Source organism: Trachypithecus francoisi, unplaced genomic scaffold, assembly GCF_009764315.1.
Source record: "Trachypithecus francoisi isolate TF-2019V2 unplaced genomic scaffold, Tfra_2.0 Lachesis_group21, whole genome shotgun sequence".
Taxonomy (NCBI): domain Eukaryota; kingdom Metazoa; phylum Chordata; class Mammalia; order Primates; family Cercopithecidae; genus Trachypithecus; species Trachypithecus francoisi.
This window is the reverse complement of record NW_022681467.1, coordinates 16157693-16179913: the sequence shown is the minus strand read 5'-3', so window position 1 is coordinate 16179913 and position 22221 is coordinate 16157693. Positions and strand designations below refer to the sequence as shown.

Here is a 22221-nt window from a genome sequence, read left to right as displayed (position 1 = left end):
GCTCAAAATAAACGGATGGAGGAAGATCTACCAAGCAAATGGAGAACAAAAAAAAGCAGGGGTTGCAATCCTAGTCTCTGATAAAACAGACTTTAAACCATCAAAGATCAAAAGAGACAAAGAAGGCCATTACATAATGGTAAAGGGATCAATTCAACAGGAAGAGCTAACTATCCTAAATATATATGCACCCAAATTCATAAAGCAAGTCCTTAGAGACTTACAAAGAGACTTAGACTCCCATACAATAATAATGGGAGACTTCAACACCCCACTGTCAACATTAGACAGATCAACGAGACAGAAAGTTAACAAGGATATCCAGGAATTGAACTCATCTCTGCACCAAGCGGATCTAATAGACATCTATAGAACTCTCCACCCCAAATCAACAGAATATACATTCTTCTCAGCACCACATCACACTTATTCCAAAATTGACCACATAATTGGAAGTAAAGCACTCCTCAGCAGATGTACAAGAACAGAAATTACAACAAACTGTCTCTCAGACCACAGTGCAATCAAACTAGAATTCAGGACTAAGAAACTCAATCAAAACCGCTCAACTACATGGAAACTGAACAATCTGCTCCTGAATGACTACTGAGTAAATAACCAAATGAAAGCAGAAATAAAGATGTTCTTTGAAACCAATGAGAACAAAGATACAACATACCAGAATCTCTGGGACACATTTAAAGCAGTGTGTAGAGGGAAATTTATAGCACTAAATGCCCACAAGAGAAAGCTGGAAAGATCTAAAGTTGACACTCTAACATCACAATTAAAAGAACTAGAGAGGCAAGAGCAAACACATTCAAAAGCTAGCAGAAGGCAAGAAATAACTAAGATCAGAGCAGAACTGAAGGAGATAGAGACACAAAAAACCCTCCAAAAAAATCAATGAATCCAGGAGTTGGTTTTTTGAAAAGATCAACAAAATTGACAGACCGCTAGCAAGACTAATAAAGAAGAAAAGAGAGAAGAATCAAATAGATGCAATAAAAAATGATAAAGGGGACATCACCACCGACCCCACAGAAATACAAACTACCATCAGAGAATACTATAAACACCTCTATGCAAATAAACTGGAAAATCTAGAAGAAATGGATAATTTCCTGGACACTTACACTCTTCCAAGACTAAACCAGGAAGGAGTTGAATCCCTGAATAGACCAATAGCAGGCTCTGAAATTGAGGCAATAATGAATAGCCTACCCACCAAAAAAAGTCCAGGACCAGATGGATTCACAGCTGAATTCTACCAGAGGTACAAGGAGGAGCTGGTACCATTCCTTCTGAAACTATTCCAATCAATAGAAAAAGAGGGAATCCTCCCTAACTCATTTCATGAGGCCAACATCATCCTGATACCAAAGCCTGGCAGAGACACAACAAAAAAAGAGAATTTTAGACCAATATCCCTGATGAACATCGATGCAAAAATCCTCAATAAAATACTGGCAAACCAGATTCAGCAGCACATCATAAAGCTTATCCACCATGATCAAGTGAGCTTCATCCCTGAGATGCAAGACTGGTTCAACATTCGCAAATCAATAAACGTAATCCAGCATATAAACAGAACCAAAGACAAGAACCACATGATTATCTCAATAGATGTAGAAAAGGCCTTTGACAAAATTCAACAGCCCTTCATGCTAAAGACGCTCAATAAATTCGGTATTGATGGAACGTACCTCAAAATAATAAGAGCTATTTATGACAAACCCACAGCTAATATCATACTGAATGGGCAAAAACTGGAAAAATTCCCTTTGAAAACTGGCACAAGACAGGGATGCCCTCTCTCACCACTCCTATTCAACATAGTGTTGGAAATTCTGGCTAGGGCAATCAGGCAAGAGAAAGAAATCAAGGGTATTCAGTTAGGAAAAGAAGAAGTCAAATTGTCCCTGTTTGCAGATGACATGATTGTATATTTAGAAAACCCCATTGTCTCAGCCCAAAATCTCCTTAAGCTGATAAGCAACTTCAGCAAAGTCTTAGGATACAAAATTAATGTGCAAAAATCACAAGCATTCTTAGACACCAGTAACAGACAAACAGAGAGCCAAATCAGGAATGAACTTCCATTCACAATTGCTTCAAAGAGAATCAAATACCTAGGAATCCAACTTACAAGGGATGTAAAGGACCTCTTCAAGGAGAACTACAAACCACTGCTCAGTGAAATCAAAGAGGACACAAACAAATGGAAGAACATACCATGCTCATGGATAGGAAGAATCAATATCGTGAAAATGGCCATACTGCCCAAGGTGATTTATAGATTCAATGCCATCCCCATCAAGCTACCAATGAGTTTCTTCACAGAATTGGAAAAAACTGCTTTAAAGTTCATATGGAGCCAAAAAAGAGCCCGCATTGCCAAGACAATTCTAAGTCAAAAGAACAAAGCTGGAGGCATCACGCTACCTGACTACAAACTATACTACAAGGCCACAGTAACCAAAACAGCATGGTACTGGTACCTAAACAGAGATATAGACCAATGGAACAGAACAGAGTCCTCAGAAATAATACCACACATCTACAGTCATCTGATCTTTGACAAACCTGAGAGAAACAAGAAATGGGGAAAGGATTCCCTATTTAATAAATGGTGCTGGGAAAATTGGCTAGCCATAAGTAGAAAGCTGAAACTGGATCCTTTCCTTACTCCTTATACGAAAATTAATTCAAGATGGATTAGAGACTTAAATGTTAGACCTAATACCATAAAAACCCTAGAAGGAAAGCTAGGTAATACTATTCAGGACATAGGCATGAGCAAGGACTTCATGTCTAAAACACCAAACGCAACGTCAACAAAAGCCAAAATTGACAAATGGGATCTAATTAAAGTAAAGAGCTTCTGCACAGCAAAAGAAACTACCATCAGAATGAACAGGCAACCTACAGAATGGGAGAACATTTTTGCAATCTACTTATCTGACAAAGGGCTAATATCCAGAATCTACAAAGAACTCAAACAAATTTACAAGAAAAAAACAACCCCATCAAAAAGTGGGCAAAGGATATGAACAGACATTTCTCAAAAAAAGACATTCTTACAGCCAATAGACACATGAAAAAATGCTCATTATCACTGGCCATCAGAGAAATGCAAATCAAAACCACAATGAGATATCATCTCACACCAGTTAGAATGGCAGGCATTCAAAAGTCAGGAAACAACAGATGCTGGAGAGGATGTGGAGATATAGGAACACTTTTACACTGTTGGTGGGATTGTAAACTAGTTCAACCATTATGGAAAACAGTATGGCGATTCCTCAAGGATCTAGAACTAGAAGTACCATATGACCCAGTCATCCCATTACTGGGTATATACCCAAAGGATCATAAATCATGCTGCTATAAAGACACATGCACACGTATGTTTATTGCGGCACTATTCACAATAGCAGAGACTTGGAATCAACCCAAATGTCCATCAGTGACAGACTGGATTAAGAAAATGTGGCACATATACACCATGGAATAGTGTGCAGCCATAAAAAAGGATGTGTTTGTGTCCTTTGTAGAGACATGGATGCAGCTGGAAACCATCATTCTTAGCAAACTATCACAAGAACAGAAAACCAAACACTGCATGTTCTCACTCATAGGTGGGAACTGAACAATGAGATCACTTGGACTCGGGAAGGGGAACATCACACACTGGGGCCTATCATGAGGAGGGGGGACAGGGAAGGGGGAAGGGATGGCATTGGGAGTTATAACTGATGTAAATGATGAGTTTATGGGTGCTGATGAGTTGATGGGTGCAGCACATCAACATGGCACGAGTATACATATGTAACAAACCTGCACGTTATGCACATGTACCCTAGAACTTAAAGTATAATAATAAAAGAAAAAAAAGATAAACATCATTAAATATTTTTCTAAGTCATGTGCATTATGTTATTTAGAGAATGGAAATGAATACTTAAAATGACTTAGGGTTTGGATAAAGATATTTTTGTCCATTTAAAAAATTAGGATCTCATTACATAGGAGACAAAAATTAAAAAATTAAAAATTAAAATCAAAGAGTACCAAGTTTCTAAAAAAAAAAAATCACCATTGACTAAGTAATAATAATTATGAATACCCATCGAAGGCCTAGTGGTGTGTTTTTGTTTTTGTTTTTTTTTCTGGGATTACAGGCATGAGCCATCACGCCCGGCTGGCCTAGTGTTTTTATGTGTCATTTTATTTAGTCTTTTCAATAATTTTGAGTTAGGTATTATTACTCTTATTTTAGAAATAAAAATCCCAACACTTTGGGAGGCCGAGGCAGGCGGATCACGAGGTCAGGAGATCGGGACCATCCTGGCTAACATGGTGAAATCCCGTCTCTACTAAAAATACAAAAGAAATTAGCTGGGTGTGGTGGCGAGCGCCCGTAGTCCCAGCTACTCGGGAGGCTGAGGCAGGAGAATGGGGTGAACCCAAGAGGCAGAGCTTGCAGTGAGCCGAGATAGCGCTGCTACACTCAGCCTGGGCAACAGAGCAATACTCTGTCTCAAAAAAAAAAAAAAAAATAATAATAATAAATAAATAAATAAATAATTCAGGATACAGAAATAAGTGCCCTTCTTATTTATTTATTTATTTTTTGAGACGGAGTATTACTCTGTCACCCAGGCTGGAGTGCAGTGGCACAATCTTAGCTCACTGCAACTTCCGCCTCCCGGGTCCAAGCGATTCTTCTGCCTCAGCCTTCCGAGTAGCTGGGACTACAGGCGCCCACCACCATGCCTGCCTAACTTTTGCATTTTTAGTAGAGACGGGGTTTCACCATTTTGGCCAGTGTGATCTCGAACTCTGACCTCCAGTGATCTACCTGCCTTGGCCTCCCAAAGTGTTGGGATTACAGGTGTGAACCACTGCGCCCGACCATGTTTTTCTTGTTTTATAAAAGGCTCTCAAACTGTGCTGTCCCTAATGGTGGCTACCTATGAGTGTCTATTGAGCACCTGTCACATGACCAGTCCAAATTGAGATGTCCTAGAAATATAACCAATTTCAAAGTCTTGGTTAAAACAACAAGCATGTAAACATTTTTATATAGTTCACATGTTGAAATGCTAACATGTTGGCTATATCGGGTTAAACAAAATAGATTGACCGGGCACGGTGACTCACGACTGTAATCCCAGCACTTTGGGAGGCTGAGGTGGGCGATTCATGAGGTCAGGAGTTCGAGACCAGCCTGGCCAACATGGTGAAGCCCCATCTCTACTAAAAATACAAAAAATTAGTTGGGCTTAGTGACGGGTGCCTGTAATCCCAGCTACTCGGGAGGCTGAGGCAGGGGAATCGCTTGAACCCAGGAGGTGGAGGTTGCAGTGAGCCAAGATTGCGCCACTCACTCCATTCCTGGTGACAGATTGAGATTCCGTCTCAAAAACATAAAATAAAATAAAATGAAATAGATTATTCAAATTAACTTTACCTGTTTCTGTTTACTTTTTTAAAAATGCAACTAATAGAAAACTTAAGATTACATTTGTGGCTTGCATTATATTTCTATTGGAAGAGCTGCTGTAACAATTTCAACAGGCAAATAGTTCCATGCTCAAGGCTTGTGAATGATTGTGTCCTCCTCAACCCCTTTCCTCCATCCTTGTGGGCACTCTTCACCTTGTTCTTCAGTTTGGGGCAGAGTTTAGTACTTAAGAATCGGATACAGGCAGGGCGTGGTGGCTCCCACGTATAATCCCAGCACTTTGGAAGGCTGAGGCTGTTGGATTGCTTGAGCTCAGGAGATGAAAACCAGCTTGGGCAAGATGGTGAAGCCCCATCTCTATAAAAAATATAAAAATAGGCCAGGTGCGGTGACTCACGCCTGTAATCCCAGCACTGTGGGAAGCCGAGGTGGGCGGATCACTAGAGGTCAGGAATTCAAGACCAGCCTGACCAATATGATGAAACTGTCTCTACTAAAAATACAAAAATTAGCTGGATGTGGTGGCATGCGCCTGTAATCCCAGCTACTCAGGAAGCTGAGACAGGAGAATTGCTTAACCCAGGAGACAGAGGTTGCAGTGAGCCAAGATCGTGCCATTGCACTCCAGCCCTGGGCAACAAGAGCGAAACTCTGTCTCAAAACAAAAAAATAAATACATATATATGTATATGTAAATGAGCTGGGTTTGGTGGCATGAACCTGTGATCCCAGCTACTTGGGAGGCTGAGGCAGGAGGATCACTTGAGTTCACCAGGTGGAGGTTGCTGTGAGCCTCAATTGAGCCACTACACTTCAGCCTGGTTGACAAAGTGAGACTCTATCTCAGAAATAAATAAAAAATAAATAAACTTTAAAAAAGTTTATTAAAAAACAAAGAATTGGATCCAGATCACTAAATTACTGTCTGTATTTTTGCTTTAATATAGCCATTGTGGTTATTATTATTTTTACTGGTCTGCTTTGTTTCTGAAACACTCCATCACCATTAGAGATCTTTTGCTCTGTTTAACCTGTGTGCCCTCACCATATTTACGCACACACATTCCCTATTTTTCTAATATCATCATAAGCATAATATTGTTTAGGTCAACATTCAATGTTTGCTATTTTGACTATAAATGCTAGTCATAACTGAGCTGTGTGTTAAGCACTCTTTATTTACTGCTGTTTTTGTTTATGGTGGAATCAGTAATTGCCTTGTTATTCTTCTGCTGTTTAGCTTTCCATGTACCTGCCCTAATTCAATCTCATATTCTTCACCAGTTGTCTAAAACTCATCCGTGTGTGCATGTGTGTAGATCTTCCTGGATGTGCCTCTCCCCTGCAGCCTGCTGCGGTCCGCACCTGCTCTTCCCCTGTGGTCTACCCACAGCTCTCATGGAGGCCTCCTTTCACCAGATCCTCAGCTTTCCTCTGCCTTTCTCCTGTCTCACCCTTCCTGTTTCCTCTTTCTTGCTTAATTTCCTCATTTTGGTGAAGCACATCTTTAGTAGCTTCCTGAGAAAAAATACATGAAGCAGTTTTATAAGAACTTGCATGTCTTAATAATTTTTTTTCTCCCCTGAAGTTTAAATCCAATTTGAGGTTGGAAACAATTTTCTTCAGAATTTTGAAGATATTTCTCCATATCTTTGGGCAGTTTGGAACCAGTTCTGACTCCTGATCCTTTGTGTTCTCCACCTCCTACTACCCCCGACACACACTTAAAAAAATTTTTTTATCCCCAATACCTAAAATTTCACTGTGATAGATGCTCTAATATGGGTCAGTCCCCATACTCATTTTCATGTGTTTGACCTCCTGTATTGGTCTTTTAATTTTAATTTATTTTCTCTTTCCTTTTTTTTTTTTATTTTTTGCTGAAGTTTCTGAGAGATTTCATCATGTTATCTTTCAACCATTCTATTAAGTTTTAAAAATTCAACTATCATTGTTTTAGTTTGTTGTCTTCTGATAGTCTCTTTTTTGTTGTTGTCATTTTTTTTTTTTTTTTTTTTTTGCTTTATGGCTGCAGTATCTGCAACCTCCCTAATGATAATTTTTAAAGAATGTTTTCTTCTCCCTCCATACTTTGTTTCAGCCAAGTAGATTTTTTTTCTCTGTTTGTTTTTCTTTCATAATATAATCTTGCTTTAGGTGGCAGGTTATTCCTGCTTGTTTACTTATATTTGAGAGTGGGACATTAAAAGAGAACTAGAATCTCTGCATATGGGTGTGGGGCTTATGGATCTGGACTTCACTTAAGAGCCATCTGTTTAGGCTGTTTCCTTGGGGAACCCCTGTGTCAGTATTTTTAGACGCTGTCTTTTAGGTTAATCCAATTCTCTGAATAGGGAGGTTTTAGTCTGCTCTCTGGAGAGTATGGGCAGGGTAGAGAGGCATGCAGGCAGAGGAAGGTCTCCGTTTGTATTCCTTAATTTCTCTTTGTTCAGAAGATTCCACCTTCTACTGTGCCTAGTGTTTTCCAGACTAGACATCCTCTGTCTTACCCTCTCCAGAAAATACTCCGGTTTTCTGCCAGGGTGAGAAAAAGTGGTTGCCTGGCTGAGCACAGTAAAGGGGAATATTTACCTTTTTATTGCCAAATAATATTCTATTGTATGACATATCACATTTTGTTTATCTGTTGATTAGTTGATGGACATTTGGGTTGTTTCCATTTTTCGACTATTATTAGTAGTGCTTCTGTGAGCATTCCTGTATAATTATTTTGTATGGAGTTATTTTTTTTTTTCTTGGTTGTATCCCTAGGAATGGAAATGCTGGATCATGTGGCAACTCTATAAATTTTGAAACGCTATCAAACTATTGTGCGAAGTGGCTACATTTTACATTCCTACCATCAGTGTATGAGAGTTCCAGTTTATTCACATCCTTGCCAACATCTGTTATTATTTGTCATTTTGATTTTAGCTATTTATCTTAATGGATATAAAGTAATGTCTCATTGTGGTTTTGATTTGCATTTATTGAATGGCTAATGATGTTAAGCATCTTTTCATGTGCTTAATGGGTCATTTGTAGATCTTCTTTGAAGGAATTCAAATTCTTTGCTTATTTTTAAATTGAGTTATTTTTCCTCTTATTGAGTTGAGTTCTTTATATATTCTGGACATGAGTCCTTCATCAGATGTATGATTTGCAGACTTTTTTTCTATTCTGTGTATTATCTTTTTACTTTCTTGGTTTGAAGTATAAAAGTTTTTAATTTTGATAAAATCTAACTTACTAATTGCTTTTGTCACTTCTGTTTTGGTATCATATCTAAGAAACTGTTGCCCAATGAAAGGTCACAAAAATTTATGCCTATGTTTTTTTCCTAAGATTTTTATAGTTTTAGCTCTTATATTTAGGTCTTTGATGCATTCTGAATTAACTTTTTGTACATAGTGTGATGTAGCAGTCCAACTTTATTATTTGGCGTGTGGATACCCAGTTGTCCTGGAACCATTTGTTGAAACAACTATTTTCCCATCTAGTTATCTCAGTACCCTTGTTGAAAATTAATTGAACATGAATTTAAGGCTCTATTTCTATCAATTTTATTACAATTGACCTATATGTCTTTTATTTATTTTTTTGAGACAGAGTCTCAATCTGTCCCCCAGGCTGGAGTGCAGTGGTGTGATCTTGCCACACTGCAACCTCTGCCTCCTGCTTTCAACTGATTCTCGTGCTTCAGCCTCCTGAGTAGTTGGAATTACAGGTGCGCACCACCATGCCCGGCTGATTTTTTGTATTTTTAGTAGAGACAGGGTTTCACCATGTTGGCCAGGGTTGTCTCGTACTCCTGGCCTCAAGTGATCTGCTCGCCTTAGCCTCCCAAAGTGCTGGGATTACAGGTGTGAGCCACTGTGCCTGGCCTATATGTCTGTTCTTGTGCTGGTGTAGGTTGAGCATCCCTAATATGAAAACCCAAAATATGAAATCCTGCAAAGTCTGAAACTCTCTGAATGTCAACATGTGATGCCACAAGTACAAAATTCCATACCTGACTTCACATGACAGTCTGTAGTCAAAATGCAGTCAAAACTTTGTTTCATGCACAAAATCATAAAAATATATAAAATTCAGGCTATCTGTATAAGGTATATATGAAACATAAGTGAATTTTGTATTTAGATTTGTATCTCATCCCCAGGATATCTCATCATGTATATGTAAATATTCCAAATCTGAAAAAAATCCTGTGTCTGAAACACTTCTGGTCCTAAGCATTTCTGTAAGGGATGTTCAGCCTGTACCATACTGTTCTGATTGTTGTGATGTTGTAGTAAGCTTTTATTTATTTATTTATTCAGACGGAGTCTTGCTCTTTTCACCCAAGCTGGAGTGCAGTGGCATGATTTTGGCTCATTACAACCTCCACCTCTCGGGTTCAAGTGATTCTCCTGCCTCAGCCTCTCAAGTAACTGGGATTACAGGTGCATGTCACTACGCCCAGCTAATTTTTGTATTTTTAGTAGAGATGGGGTTTCCCCATGTTGGCTAGGCTGATCTCGAACTCCTGACCTCGTGATCCACCTTCCTCGGCCTCCCAAAGTGCTGGGATTAACAGGCATGAGCCACTGCGTCCAACCATAGTAAGCTTTTAAATTGAGAAGACTGAGTTCTCCAATTTCATTCTTCTTTTTCAGTATTGTTTTTGTTACTCCAGAGCTCTTGCAATTTTATATACATTTTGGAATAAACTTGTTAATTTCTGTAAAGAAGTCAGCTAGGATTTTGATAGGGATTGCATTGAATCAGAGAACAATTTGGGAATATTGCTATATTAACAGCATTAAGTCTTACAATTCATGAACATGGGTTATCTTTCCACTTAAGTCTTTAATTTCTTTCAATTATATTTTATTACTTCTGGTGTACAAGTCTTGTACTTTTGTTATACTTATTCCTAAGTATTCTTTTTCATGTTATTATGAATGGAATTTTTCTTTAAATTTTATTTTAGGACTATTTATTGTTGGTATGTAGAAATACAGTAGATTTAAAAATATTTATCATATATCCTACAACCTTGCTGAACTTATTAATTCTAGTAGTTTTTTGATGATTTCTTAGGGTTTTCTATATATGAGAACATGTTGTTTATGAATAGACAGTTTATCTCTTTCTTCCTAATCTGGATGCTTTTTATTTCTTTTTGTTGCCTAATTGCCTTAGTTAGAACCTTTAGTACAATGATGAAAAGAAGTGACAAGAGCAGACATTTCTTGTAAAGATGTCTCTCTCATCTTAAGGGAGAAAACATTTAGTCTTCATCATTAAGTATGATTTTAGCACTTAGTTTTTCCTAAATATCTTTTATCAGGTTGAGATAGTCCCTTCTATTCCTATTGTGTTGGCTTTTTTTTTTTTTTTAAATTAAAAAAGCGTTTTGGGTTTTTTGTTTTTTTCTTTTTTGTATTTGGGATGATTATGTGCATTTTTTTCTGTTATTAATAGAGTGTATTATATTGATTAATTTTCAGATCTTAAACTATCCTTGCATTCTTGGAATACATCCAACTTGATCATGGTGTATAATCTTTTTTACATGTTGCTGTGTTTGATTTTCTAGTATTTTATTGATAATTTTTGGATTCTTTCTTCATAAGGTACATTGATGTGTGGTTTTCTTGTGATGTCTCTCTCTGGTATTGGTATCAGGATGACACTGGCTTCAGAATTATTTGAGAAATTTTCTTATGCTTCTGTTTTTTTTAGAGAGTTCATGAGGGATTGGTTTAAATTATTCTTTACAGATTTGGTAGAATATAGCAGGGAAGCCATCTAAGCCTGTGCTTTTCTCCCTTTTAGATAAGGTCTTGCTGTGTTGCCTAGTTTGGTCTCAAACTCCTGAGCTCAAGTGATCCTCCCACTTTGGCCTCCTGAAATGCTGGGATTATAGGTGTGAGCCACCATCCCTGGCCAGGGCCTGTCCTTTTCTTTACAAGCAGTGCTTAAATTACTAATTTAATATAGTATTTTGGTTAAGGGAATTATAAGTGAACATTCATCTCATAAATACCCATTGATATTTTACTATTCAACCAATCTTTTTCCTGTATAATATCCAAATAACAAGAAATTTTAATATATCTAATTATAACTTTTTTTTTCCTTAAAGGTTTGTAGTTACTGTGGAGTCAGTAAGCCATGGCATCTAAGAAATTTGCTGTTAAAGTAAGTAATGTTTAATAGCTTTTTAAAAAGTGTCTAATCACTGTCTAATATAACTGAGTTCTATGTTAATTGAAAATTGAAGTTCCTAACTTTCTACTTTTTACACTTGGGACTCCGCAAAAAAAATTTTTTCAGCTTTTAAGTTCTGGGGCACATGTGCAGGATGTGCAGGTTTGTTACATAGGTAAACATGTGCCACAGTGGTTTGTTGCACAGATCATCCCATGACTTAGGTATTAAACCCAGTGGCCATTAGCTATTCTTCCTGATGTTCTCCCTCCCCCTGCCCCACCAGCAGGTCCCAGTGTGTACTATTTCCCCCCATGTGTCTATGTGTACTCATTCAGCTCCCACTTATAAGTGAGACTGTGAGGTATTTGGTTTTCTGTTCTTGCATTAGTTTGTTGAGGATAATGCCTTCCAGCTCCATCAATGTCCCTGCAAAGGACATCATTTTGTTCCTTTTTATGGCTGCATAGTATTCCATGGTGTATATGTACCACATTTTCTTTATCTGTTTTTTCACTGATGGGCATTTAGGTTGATTCCATGTCTTTGCTATTGTGAATAGTGTTGCAATGAACATATGCATGCACGTTTCTTTATAATAGAATGATTTATATCTTGGGGGTATATACCCGGCAATGGGATTGCTGGGTCAAATGGCATTTCTGTCTCTAGATATTTGGGGAATTGCCTCACTGTCTTCCATAATAGTTGAACTAATTTACACTCCCACCAACAGTGTAAAAATATTCCTTTTTCTCCACAGCCTCACCAGCGTCTGTTGTTTCCTGACTTTTTAATAATCGCCATTCTGACTGGCATGAGATGGTATTGTGTTGTTTTTGATTTGCATTTCTTTAATGATCAGTGATATTGAGCTTTTTTTCATATATTTGCTGGCTACGTGAATGTCCTCTTTTCAGAAGAGTCTGTTTACATCCTTTGCCCACTTTTTAATGGGGTCATTTGTTTTTTTTCTTGTAAGTTTGTTTAAGTTCCTTGTAGACTCTGGATATTAGACCTTTGTCAAATGGATAGCTTGCAAGTATTCGCTCCCATTCTGTAGGTTGTCTGTTCACTTTGATGATAGTTTCTTTTGCTGTACAGAAGCTCTTTAGTTTAATTTGATCCCATTTGTCAATTTTTGCTTTTGTTGCAGTTGCATTTGGTGTTTTGGGGACTCTAGGCAGATTGAAAATTTATATTTTGAGAATGAGATGGGGGAGAAAATGTTCATATAGTTATGAGGCATTCCTTGCTTCATCTTTTAAAGATGCTTTTTGGTCATCCCTTGGTCTTTACTGTTAAAAATTATTATTCATATTCCAAGTCCATGGCATGATTTCTCATTATGTCAAAGCAGATAAAAGGTAATCAAAAGAAGGAATCAGCAAATTCTCTACCTGTGTCAATGCCAGGAGAGTTCTCTTGCTTGGTTGCCGTCTTTCATTTTCCTCTTATAAATGTCCCTTCTTTGTTCCTTGATGGCTGGGGTTGAGACCTTCTCAGGTGTGGATAGATGGGAGGCTCCTGTGTGAGGGATAGTGGGAAGGGAGAAGAGAAGAACTGATGGTGAGTACAAGATCTTGCAGATGCTTTCCTATATGTTGTTGTTTCTTTAGGACATTTTCTGTGTGCTAGTGTTACCATAAGTGCAAGTTCAAAACATCAGAATATAAATTACAATAGCTAGTTGGCCAGATTAGATACTATTTAATGTTATAGCTCTGTCTTATTTTTAACCAAGTCAGTGCTTATTTAGATTTACTAACATATTTATATATTTCATTGCTTTCAGTTATTTCTTGTATCCATATATGTTCTTAGTATTTCTTTCTGTGAAGGCATATAAGTGATGAACTTTAACTATTTGTGTGTCTAAAAATATATTTTGGTCTTACCTTAGAAAGATATTTAGTTGGTTTTAGCCGGGCGCCGTGGCTCAAGCCTGTAATACCAGCACTTTGGGAGGCCGAGACGGGCGGATCGCGAGGTCAGGAGATCGAGACCATCCTGGCTAACACGGTGAAACCCTGTCTCTACTAAAAAATACAAAAAAAACTAGCTGGGCGAGGTGGCGGGCGCCTGTAGTCCCAGCTACTCGGGAGGCTGAGGCAGGAGAATGGCGTAAACCCGGGAGGCGGAGCTTGCAGTGAGCTGAGATCCGGCCACTGCGCTCCAGCCTGGGCGTAGAGCGAGACTCCGTCTCAAAAAAAAAAAGAAAGAAAGATATTTAGTTGGTTTTTGAATGCTAGGTTGAGCATTATTTTCCAACAACACTTTAAAGTTACTTTTTAATTGTCTTCTGGCATCTTTTATTACTACTGAGAAATGTTTTCATTATCTATTGATGCTTAAAATCCACCTTAAAACTTATTGGCTTGAAACACCGACCATTTTATGATCTCTCCTGATTCTGTAGGTTGCCTAGCATCAATTGAGTAATTTTTCCTTTTGACGTTGGTTGGGGTTGCAGTTCTACTTAGGGCCTCACTTAGATGGAACATGAAAGATGGCATACTCAGTGGCAGTTCATGCTGGCTTTGGTTGGAATCTCTGCTGGATCTATTAATTGTTGTTCTTCAGTTCTCATCCATGTGCCTATTCTGTGTGGCTTGGGCATCTAAGCCGGTGGCTGAGTTTTGAGGGGTGGCATCTTAGGACAAGACTTTCACAATGAAAGAAGTATAATTTGTCAGTCCTTTGAAGGCCTAGATGCAGACATCTCAGATGCCACTTCTGTGGCCTTCTATTGATCAGAGCATTCACAGGGCCAGCCTCGAGTCAGGGGAACCTGCACTCTTGACTTGAGAAGCGGCATTTTCTCACAGGGATCAGGAGAATTGTTCCGGTGCGTCTGTGGAGACTACTCACCTCAGAAGTTCACTGTTTGGCCTGATTTGATTCCTTTCTTGATTATCTGTCATTCTTCCCTGGTTGCTCTTAAGATTTATTTTTGTCTTTACTCTTCTATAGTATCACTATGAAATCTCTAGTTATGGTCTTGCTTTTATTAATCTGGCTTGGGATGCAATGTATGTCTTCAATTTGAAGACTCAAGTCATCAGTTATGGAAAATTCTTGACCATTTTCTCTGCCTCTCCTAATGCTTTCTGTTCTCTTCTTATGGAGAACTTTTATTTGAAGTTTGTTGGATAGTCTCATATGACTGTTTATTATATGCTGGAGGAGTGAGATTAATTTTATCCAGGACTGAGCCCCGGTAGTCTGTCTGCTCAGAAAAGGGCTGGGCCTCTTGCAAAGCTCTGTTGATACTGGCTATGGCCAAGTAGGGCAGACCATCCTGGTCAACCATGAAGCTTGGACCTGAGGCCCCTAATTATGCCAGAGATGGGTCAGTTCCATATTGGAAGTGGCATATTCTGTTACCATATTATCCCATCTTATAGTGATACCTGTAAGGCTTGGAACAAAGCTTCCAGATCATGGTAGGCAGAGGAGTTGCCTCAACAGTAAGTGTCAGGCTGGCAGAATAGGGATAGGGACAGGATTCTGATACATCATATTGAAGGTTCTGTACACCACTTTGTAGTTGTATTTCTGCCTCTGACAGGCTAGGGACCAGTGCTTCTCCGTGTACCTTACTTAAAAGCTCCATGACTCAAGCATGGGGATCCCTTTTTAAATATCTGACAGTGAGTTTTGCCAGATTTCTGTGCTCTGCTCCAGGGTATCATGGGCAGCAGGAGACCTGCACACCTGCTACTGATGTTGTCAGACAGCTTTCTCCCCAGGGAACACTGCTCCTGAAGTCTTGTGTGAGTGCTATGTGGCCAGTGGCCAATTGCCCTTCCCTGTTTTTCTTTTCCTTATTGCATTGAGAGTGCTTTTTCCCCCCCGAAACAGGATCTCACTCAGTTACCCAGGCTGGAGTGCAGTGGTGTGAATATGGCTCACTTCAGCCTTGACCTCCTGGGCTTAAGCAGTCCTCCTGCCTCAGCCTCTTGAGTAGCTGGGACCACAGGCATACACTACCACTCCCAGCTAATTTTTTTTATTTTTAAATTTTTATAGAGATGGAGTCTCGCCTTGTTGCCCAGCCTGATCTCAAACTCCTGGGCTCAAGTGATCCTTCTGCCTTGAACTCCCAAAATGTTGGGATTACAGGCATGAGCTGCTGTGCCTGGTCCAGAGTGCTTTTTGATCAGACCTCTTTCACTTCACTAAAGTCTGCTTATCTGTATTTAATCTTCTATTTAACTTGTTCACTTTTAGTGACTGTATTTTTTTATTTAAGAAGTTATATTTGTTTATATTTTAAAAATTCAAATTCTACCAGCACTTATTCTATATACTTTCTCTAGTTTTAAAAATTTATTTCAATTTTCTCCTTTTATCTTAATAATTTAAAATAATTTATTTTATAGTCTCTTAGATTAGAACAATCTAATAAAATAAATAAAATCTAATAAATCTATTTTCACTGTTATTTATTAAGTGTGGAATAAATTGGTTGTTGAGATTGCTGGATTGTTAATGTGTGTAAGTTTTGATTGTGCTTCATTTTCAGTGACATCCTACACACACACACACACACACACACACACACACACACACACGTGGAAAGACTTACGAGTCCTGCAGAGTACTTGAACAGTTTTAAGTTTACTTCTGCTAGAGCCATTAACATTTCAGTCATTTTGGACCAGATTTTATATTAATTTCATGGCTTGAGATTCTACCACCTTGTTGGTAGTATAACTTTAGAACTTACAACAGAGTCTGGCACAAGCTTGGTGTTTTTTTTGTAATTTGCAAACAGTTTCTCACTTCTTTGCTGTTCTCCATTCCCCTCCTGACCTTCCAAGGTCCTGAGTGAATAGCAAGTTTCCATGTTGCTTGGTCAATAAGCAGAGATATTTTTAGTTGCATTTTCATGAAAGTCGTAATTTCTCAAGGGAATTAAGTAAAAAGCTCCATTGAATAGCTCCTTCTCCAAAAATTTATAGTTTTAGTTATGGACAAACTAGCCCATATAAACCAGAAAGTATTATATGAGGATATATACATTGCGTATTTATATATGTATCAAATATTGTATTATATGCTAATGGGATACAGAACTATAAATTGAAATTCTTCACAACTCCTGGCTTAACTAACTGTAATGAGTTCATTCTCCACTCTCCTTTATCTTTTATACCTCTAGGGCATTATGATACCAGCAGCTCTCGGTCTTCCTGGCTCTTATATCCTGCTTCCAAATATTCTGACAGCCAGGCTTGAACCTTCCAAAGGGATAATTATTGATTAGTACTGTTAGGGGCTTACTAATTGTATTAGTCTTCTCAGAGAACCCAGTTCTGGCTTTGAATTCTTTTGTCCTGTAGTATGTTTGGTATTTTATTTTATTATTTCCTTCTTTCTTTATTATTTCCTTCTAATTTCTTTGGGTAAATTTACTCTTTTCTAGCTTCTTAAGGTGGAAGGTTAAATTTTTGGTGTAGAGCCTTCTTTTCTGATACATGTACTTAAAGTTATAAATTTCTCTGTAAGCATTTCCTACTTTAATTGTATGCTTCATGTTTTGATAGGGATGCAGTTAAAGTAGGGATTTTGTTATCACTCAAGTCAAATAATTTCCAGTGTTCATTGTGATTTTGTTTTTGATCCATTGGCTATTTAAATGTGTATTGTTTAGTTTCTAAGTATTTGCAAATTTTCTAATAATCATTTTGTTATTGATGTTTAGCACAGCACCTCTGTCTGTTCTGGTAAATGTTACATAAGCACTTGAAAATGTGATGGTTGTCATGTGCAGTGAACTAGGTATAGTCACTTGGGTCTGGTTTGTTAATTGTATGTATTTACTAATATTTTTGTTAACTTGTTTTATCTGTTGCGAGAGGTGCATTAAAACCTTCAACTGTGATTTTAAATTTATATATTTCTCCTTTTAGTTTTGATTTTTGCTTTGTATATTTTGAGACTATGTTAGCAGATGTGTGTGGATTTATAACTGTTGGATCTATTGAAGTAAGTCCTTAATCACTGTGAAATGTCTCTTTTTATCTCTAGTCATACTTCTTAACTTAAAGTCTGCTTATCTGATGAATAGCATAGTCTATATTTGGTATCCCCCAACCAAACAGATGGGTTCCTACTGGATTCCCAAAGCCCATCAGTCAATAAGGGAAATAAAAATTTCCAATAACCATTCATTTTCTTTTTAAATTATGAATGGACAGAAGAGCATTCATGCAGATTTAAGAAGAACTTAGAATATGAGAATTAGAAAATATAGTGAATGAACAAACTCTAAAGAGCAGAGAGGTGCTAGGGAGCCAGAGAAGACTTTAACTGCACTATAATTTGCTTCCTTAGAGCGAAGAAGGAAGCTATTACATATAACCACAAAACAAAGTTAGGATGTTACAAACTAGGGAAATTCCCAAGAACAAAAAACAGCTCTTATAAATTAAAAGCATAATATAAATAAATATATGATAAAGTATGGGGCAAACACCAAGGAACACTGCCCAGAAGGTAGAACAAGAAGATAATAGATTAAAAAAAAATTGAGGAGAAAACCACAAGAAAATTAGAGTTTCAGTCTTGATATGAAAAATTGGAATTCTAAAAGAAAAACAAATGGTTGAGAAAAAAATATGAAAGAAACCATACAATACAATTTACTGGAAGCGGAGGATACAAAGTTCCTGTTTGAAAGAGCTGTGAGCGAATACACAATAAAGTCAGTGAAAAAGAGTTGTGCTAAGGCATATCATCCTAAAATTTCAGAACACTGGGAATTTAGAGAAGAACTTAAGAAACAAACAGATCACACACAGAGGATCAAGAATCAGAACACCCTTCTCAATAGCAATAACTAGGAGACAGTAGAACAATACGTTTAATATTTTAGGAAAAATGGTTTCCAACCAAGAATTCCCTTTACAGCCCAACGTTCAGTCACATGGTGGAATAGAGACATTTTTAGGATGCAGAGTATGGAAAACACTTCCCTTCTGATGCACACTGTTTTAGAAAGGATGTCATCTTCCAAAATAGGGGAATAAACAGAGAAAGAATCAGATATAGGATCCAGGAAATAGAGAACCAGACAGGTGAGGGCCTAACCAAATTCCTTGATGATTACTGTATATTTTGCCTAGAAAGTGTAAGGGTGGAAGGGGCGTGATCCTTTCCTCGCCATCATGAAGGGTCACAGCCAGCACTCCTGTAACAAAAGACGAAGTTAACTAAGGAAAGCATAACAAATTTATTATGTTCACGCAAGTGCATGGTAGTCATACAAAGTATGAACCCCCAAAAGCTGGACGTGATGGCATATGCCTGTAGTCCCAGCCATTTGGGGAGGCTGAGGCAGAAGATTTGCTTGAGCACAGGAGTTTGAGTTCAGCCTGGGCAACATAGAGAGACCCTGGCTCTAAAAACAACAACAGCAGCAAGAAACGAAAACCCAAAGGGCCAGATGGTTGACCTCTCACTGGGGAGAGGGAACTGGGAGATATAGGGGTAACTGATTTTTAGGGGAAATGAATGGACCTGAGAAACAGAAATTAACTTGTAGATGATTTTCTTTAGAATTTGAATGAGCCAAGAAGCAGATAATATCTAGTTGAAATGCCTGTCCACTGTGTGTTTGCATTTTTTAGTCTTCTTTTCTGCTATAGATAATTTCAGGGAAGATATGGAAGGCAGTTGTGTTCCTCTTTGGGTATCCAGTTTCTAGGAAGATAATGGAGCTTCAGCGAGCAGCCTCATCTTGTGCTTTGGGAGAGACATGGATTGAGGGGAGGAGGTCAGAGAGACTTTGCTGCTGCTTTTTTAGTTTAGCATGTCAAAGAGTTATATTTCTGAGTATTGGTTTCTGAACTGCAACCAAAGTAACCAGTCCTATTGGAAGAAGACAGAGGGTTCCATGAAAGATGTCTCCAACAAAAAATGAAATGAATAAAATACTTCATGTATTTAAATGCATTGAGAAGAAATTTTTTTAGGCCTGTCAGGTAGCATGGGAATGATTTAGTCATAGGAATATAGAAAACTAAACAAAAGAAAAATGATGCAACCCTCAGCTCTTAGTAAACAAAAGATTGTGCAAGATAGGAAATTAAGCACAGTATACGACATGGCTCAGCTTTTTGTTCTTCTTGTCGTAGAGATGGGGTCTTGCCCTCTTGCTCAGGCTGGAATGCAGTGGCACAGTCATAACTCACTGCAGCGCTGAACTCCCAGGCTCAAGTGACCCTCCTGCATGGTTCAGCTTTGAACAGAGGTTACATTTCATAATACTGTGAACTCCAAGTTTTGGAAGGCCGGGGAAGGAAACATGTGGAAGGGCAGGTATAAGGATTAAGTGCTCATTTCGCACATAAAGTATATAAAACTGAAGTAAAAAGATATTCGTAGGATAAACATAGTGTTTAGAAATATGTTGGCAAATTACCAGATCAGAAAGCTAAGTTTCAGTGTGGTTGCCCTTGGTGAGTGAGAGTTGGAGTGAGAGAGGGAGTTGGATGAGGCAGAAGAGGCCATTTTGTTTGTTTGTTTGTTTGAAAGATGGGGTCTACTTATGCCGGCCCAGTCTGATCTTGAACTACCGGGCTCAAGCAGTCCTCCTGCCTCAGCCTCCTGAGTAGCTGGGACTACAGATGTGCACCACTACACCCAGCTTGAGACCTCACTTTGATATATCATTTTAATATGTGTCTATGCATTAATATAAAAATTAAGTACATAAATAAAATGTAGGCTGGGTACAGTAGTTCACATCTGTAATCCCTGCATTTTGGAAGGCCCAGGTGGGAGGATCACTTGAGGCCAGGAGTTAGAGACCAGCAGCCTGAGCAACATAGCAAGACCCCATCTCTAAGTTTGAAAAAAAAATTAATAAAATTTAAAAGGAATTAATTAACTTATGCAAATTTTTCACATAGATGCAGCCACTTTTGACTGGGTTGAAAAGTACTTGCATAGAGCAGGGTTTCAAAGTAACAGAAAAACTGATGAACACCAAGTAGTTTGCCACTTGATCTGGGTTGTTTATTCTAAGACTGCCCTTGGAATGGCATTAATTATTCTTGCAAATGACTCTTCTTCAAGCGAAGAAAGATCTTTTGACCTTCCTGCATATGAATACTTTTGTTTTTTCTTTTTAATTGCTGTGGGTTCTCGTCTTGAATTCTTTTTTTATCACTATTTTTTAGAGACAGGATCTCGTTATATTGCCCAGGCTGAACATGAACTCCTGGGCTCAAGCTATCCTCCTGATCCAGCCTCCTAAGTAGCTGGGACTACAGGCGGCACTACCACTGCGCAGCTGGCTCTTGAACTCTTTCAAGAGTTGAAGACTCTTCTGGGGCCAGACTTCCAGGAAATGGCGGTAGTGCATGAGATGTGGGAATCCTTGGAAGTATAACTTTCAGGGTCTGTAGACTTCTGGGCCACTGCAGCTTGTAGCAGGGAGGTATGTCCTGTACTTCAGTGAGTGACTCTTATTTTAACTGAAAGAAGTGGTAACAGCAGGCGCGTCTCCCCAAGGCTTCATAGCAATCTTAAACCCAAGCTTTGCACCCGCCCCAGCATTTTAAAATTTCCAAAATAATAAACTCTTTAGGGTAGGGAAAAGATCTAGACCAGAGATCTGCAAATTACAGCCCACATGCCAGCTGCTTGTTTTTGTAAATAATGTTTTACCGGAATCCAGCCACTCCCACTTGTTTACGTATCATCCCTGGCTGCTTTTATGCTACAGTGGAGTGGAGGGTTGAGTAGTTGAAATAAAGACCTTTTTGCCTGCAAAGTCTGGAATAAACACACTCACACACACTGATTTATATATGGAATATGTATACAGATATATCTTTTATTTATTTATTTATTTTGAGACGGAGTCTCACTCTGTTGCTCTGTCATCCAGGTTGGAGTGCAGTGGCAAGATCTCGGCTCACTGCAACCTCTGCCTCCCAGGTTCAAGTGATTCTCTTGTCTCAACCTCCCAAGTAGCTGGGGTTACAGGCACATGCCACCATGCCCAGCTAATTTTTGTATTTTTAGTAGAGACGAGGTTTCACCATGTTGGCCAGGCTAGTCTCAAATGCCTGACCTCAAGTGATCTGCCTGCCTCTACCTTCCAAAGTGGTGGGATTACAGGCATGAGCCACTGCTTCCGGCCTACATCTCAATTCCTAGTAGCCGCATTTCAAATGCTCAGTAGGCACCAGTGGCTAGTATCAGCTGTATTGGCCAACACAGATCTAAATCGCTGTATCCTTGATACTCCTACCTCCTTGTACCTTATCAGAATAAGCCTTCAATGAAGTTACCTTGGGTTAAACCGGCTGCAGGTGTGGGGTAAGTTAGCAAGGCCAAGGTAAAGCCATTTCCTTTGCAAGAAATAGACATGGACACATAATGTAATAATTATGAATGTTTATCCATTAAAACAAAACTTTAGTAAAATAAAAAAGAAATCCAAAGATCAAATTATTGTTAAAAGGGTCTGGTGATGCACATGGTATCTACTTCAGGAAAGGTTGTGTCCACCCCCTGCCTTAGAGGCATTTGAA

At 38.5% G+C, this 22221-nt stretch overlaps 1 protein-coding gene across 5 annotated transcripts in view; it reads left to right on the top strand.

Annotated features, from left to right (window-relative positions):
* SLX4IP (SLX4 interacting protein) overlaps positions 1 to 22221 on the top strand; it is a 204240-nt gene that overhangs the window by 19200 nt on the left and 162819 nt on the right. For 4 of the 5 annotated variants that reach the window (XM_033185613.1, XM_033185610.1, XM_033185609.1 and 1 more), the window contains one exon: positions 11604 to 11659. In XM_033185613.1, coding sequence (XP_033041504.1) covers positions 11633 to 11659 — 27 coding nt within the window. In that variant the 5' untranslated portion in view covers positions 11604 to 11632. Of the gene's footprint in view, positions 1 to 10050; positions 10075 to 11603; positions 11660 to 22221 lie in introns of those variants that run through there. The other variant, XM_033185612.1, reaches the window with a different exon arrangement.